The sequence below is a fragment of the Coregonus clupeaformis genome, unplaced genomic scaffold (genome assembly GCF_020615455.1).
Source record: "Coregonus clupeaformis isolate EN_2021a unplaced genomic scaffold, ASM2061545v1 scaf2616, whole genome shotgun sequence".
Lineage (NCBI taxonomy): Eukaryota > Metazoa > Chordata > Actinopteri > Salmoniformes > Salmonidae > Coregonus > Coregonus clupeaformis.
In genome coordinates this window covers 1,339-4,527 of record NW_025536070.1, presented here as the reverse complement: position 1 = coordinate 4,527, position 3,189 = coordinate 1,339, and the positions used below count along the sequence as shown (strand labels likewise).

At 41.3% G+C, this 3,189-nt stretch overlaps 1 protein-coding gene across 1 annotated transcript; it reads right to left on the bottom strand.

The window, feature by feature from the left end:
• Nucleotides 1-289: 289 nt before the first annotated feature.
• On the bottom strand, nt 290-1,065 carry LOC123488952 (zinc finger protein 239-like; the record flags this gene model as incomplete). Its single annotated transcript, XM_045219680.1, has 1 exon — nt 290-1,065. A coding segment is annotated over one exon (730 nt), but the record flags the coding sequence as incomplete, so codon positions are not given.
• Nucleotides 1,066-3,189: the final 2,124 nt, after the last annotated feature.

Genomic DNA, 3,189 nt, shown 5'->3' with positions numbered 1-3,189 from the left:
TGAAATCAATAGAACAGGGGGAAAATGGTTGGGGCGGCGCACAATTGGCCCAGCGTCGTCCAGGGTAGGGGAGGGAATGGCCAGCAGGGATGTAGCTCAGTTGGTAGGCATGGCGTTTGCAACGCCAGGGTTGTGGGTTCGATTCCCACGGGGGGCCAGTATGAAAAATACAAAAATAATGTATGCACTTGTAAGTTGCTCTGGATAAGAGCGTCTGCTAAATGACAAAAAATGTAAAATGTAAATGGTTCTACATTGTAAAATTCATTAAAATACTCATACAACAATGTTAAAACATTGTGACATTATTTAATTGATATCATGAAACAACTCCTTCATGTATGTACTTTCTGATGTTTAATCAGAGTTCTTTTAGCAGCGTATCTCTTGCCACATTGATCACAGCTATAAGGTTTCTCTCCAGTGTGTGTTCTCAAATGTACCATCAGGTTGCTTGATCGACTAAAACTATTCCCACATTGATCACAGCTATAAGGTTTCTCTCCTGTGTGTGTTCTCAAATGTATCATCAGGCTGCTTGATCGACTAAAACTCTTCCCACATTGATCACAGCTATAAGGCTTCTCTCCTGTGTGCATTCTCAAATGTACCATCAGGTTGCTTGATTGACTAAAACTATTCCCACATTGATCACAGCTATAAGGCTTCTCTCCTGTGTGTGTTCTCTGGTGTGATTCTGTTCTGAAATGTACCTTCATGTTGCTTGAGTAAGTAAAACTTTTCCCACATTGATCGCAGCTATATAGTTTCTCTCCTGTGTGTGTTCTCTGGTGGATAGTCAGACTGGTAGATGAAGTAAAATTCTTCCCACATTGATCGCAGCTATAAGGTTTCTCTCCTGTGTGTGTTCTCAAATGTACCTTCAGGCAGCTTGCGTAAGTAAAACTCTTCCCACATTGATTACAGCTATACGGTTTCTCTCCTGTATGGATTCTCATATGTCTTTTAAGGGCTGTTGAAGAGTTGAATATCTTCCCACAGTCAGAGCAGCAGTGAGATTTCTTCCCTGTGGGTTTCCGCTGGTGTTTCTTGAGATGTTCTGATCTGGAGGGACTCTTCTCTGCCTCCTCAGCTTCATGATGTTGTTGAGGCTCCCCAGAGGATCCACGATAGTCACGTCTCTCTTCTGTGTGAACGACAAAGTCAGACAGATGGTTAAAGGCCCACAACAGCAGAAATACTGTTTATTTGAGGTAAAAGGTGATGCCCAGAGCGTACCCATGAAGCTGTACAACAATTGACATCTGTTAAATTAAATTAAATTATTTGACAATTGTCTTAAGACAGTCAAGTGAGCAATAATAGTAATATCCTGTCTTGTTTTCACATTAGTAGTAACATCGATGATTGTAGGCTAGAAATATTAATACACACAAAACATATGAACAAAATCATCCACTGTGAAAGTTGATACTTGCAGGCCCTTCATATGTAGGCTATGAGCAGCACTTCGTTAAATTGATCAAATCAGTTATTGTTTTCTTGATCAAACCGTGAGCAACACCTGTCAAACTCATTTCTCTCAAAACACAGGGATGTCGATTCACACGGGACTAGTATTACCAGAGGACCTTGGAGTTCGCCAAAAAACAGTAGGTTATTCTGGCTTGAATTGTTACTCTCCTGCCATGTAAAAATGACTGCCATGTCAGATTCAGACGGGACTAAAATTACAGATGTGGTGTTTTGTGCTTGTGCATATAATTACATTCAGAACCGTGGACAGCGACAGTATCCAAAGCGGGAGAAAGTACATTTGTTATAAAATAATATTAGATTTTTTTAGTGTTGCATCATTTTTTTGTACATAATATAACCATATACAATTTATGTATCACATGTCTTAGAGCGATGGACTGTGCCATCTCCGTGGCCTCCACAAAGTCTTGTGCACCAGCTGTTCCGGACGACTGTATGATCACTCTCTCCTTAGCCGATGTGAGTAAGACCTTTAACCCCTGTAAATCTAAGCCGTTGGGGGAGGTGGTGTAAACTGACATATGGAATTGTTTTAAGATGGTCGTACTATGGATTACTTAAATTACTTAGATTGAAGCAAATTTGCGTCAATTGACTCCAAGGGGGTTAAACAGGTTAATCTTCACAGACAGATTACCAGGACGCGTACTCAGAGCATGCACTGACCAGCTGGCAAGAGTCTTCACTGACATTTTAAAACGTCTCCCTGACCGCGTCTGTAATACCTACATGTTTCAAGCAGAGGCATTATATGGAGTTGGTCCCCCTTTGCTGCTATAACAGCCTCCACTCTTCTAGGAAGGCTTTCCATTAGATGTTGGAACATTGCTGTGGGGACTTGCTTCCATTCAGCCACAAGAGCTTTAGTGAGGTCGGGCACTGACGTTGGGCGATTAGGCCTGGCTCGCAGTCGGCCTTCCAATTCATCCCAAAGGTGTTCGATGGGGTTGAGGTCAGGGCTCTGTGTGGATGGCCAGTCCTTGTATTCATAGTGTAGTGAATTCCAGCGGTAGCCCTGAGCTGGACTCAAACCTGGGTCCAGAGACTGTCAAGCCAACACCTTATAACTGTTATACCAAGATGTCTGAACTTCTTGATGAGGTCGCTAGGTTTTGGGTTAAGTTTGCTACAATAGCTTTCTCTATGAATTTGAGAGTGGTTACATTTCTCCAGCCCCCATCCCTCAGCTGTTTACCAAACCAAGTCTAAGGGCAGCCATTTTGTTGCTGTTTAAATCCTAGGTTGTCCTTTAAAAAAAGCCACATCAATCAATCAACCAATATGCAGTTCAAACAATAACAAAGCTGTCATTCTGCCACTGTTTTGGTAATAAGATGATAGGGCTGGAGAAATGTAACTACTCTCACATTCATAGACAGACCTATGGATCCAAGGACTGACCATCCATGGTATCAACATTATAGTTTTAACCATGTTGAGGCTATACAGTGTTGGTTTACATTTACATTGTTTCTAAACATTGGAGTAAAAAAAGCTTATTTTGGGATCTGATGGGGTACTACAGTTGAACTAAGCTCATGAGGCATGTGTTATATTCTTCATGAATCAATGGATATATATAAATAATATAAAAGTCCAAATATGGATGTAGCAACTGCAGATTTCCCCTTTAACACCACACCTCAGTTCAACAACTGCAGAGTTTGTGCCTCTGTTTTTAAGACAGTA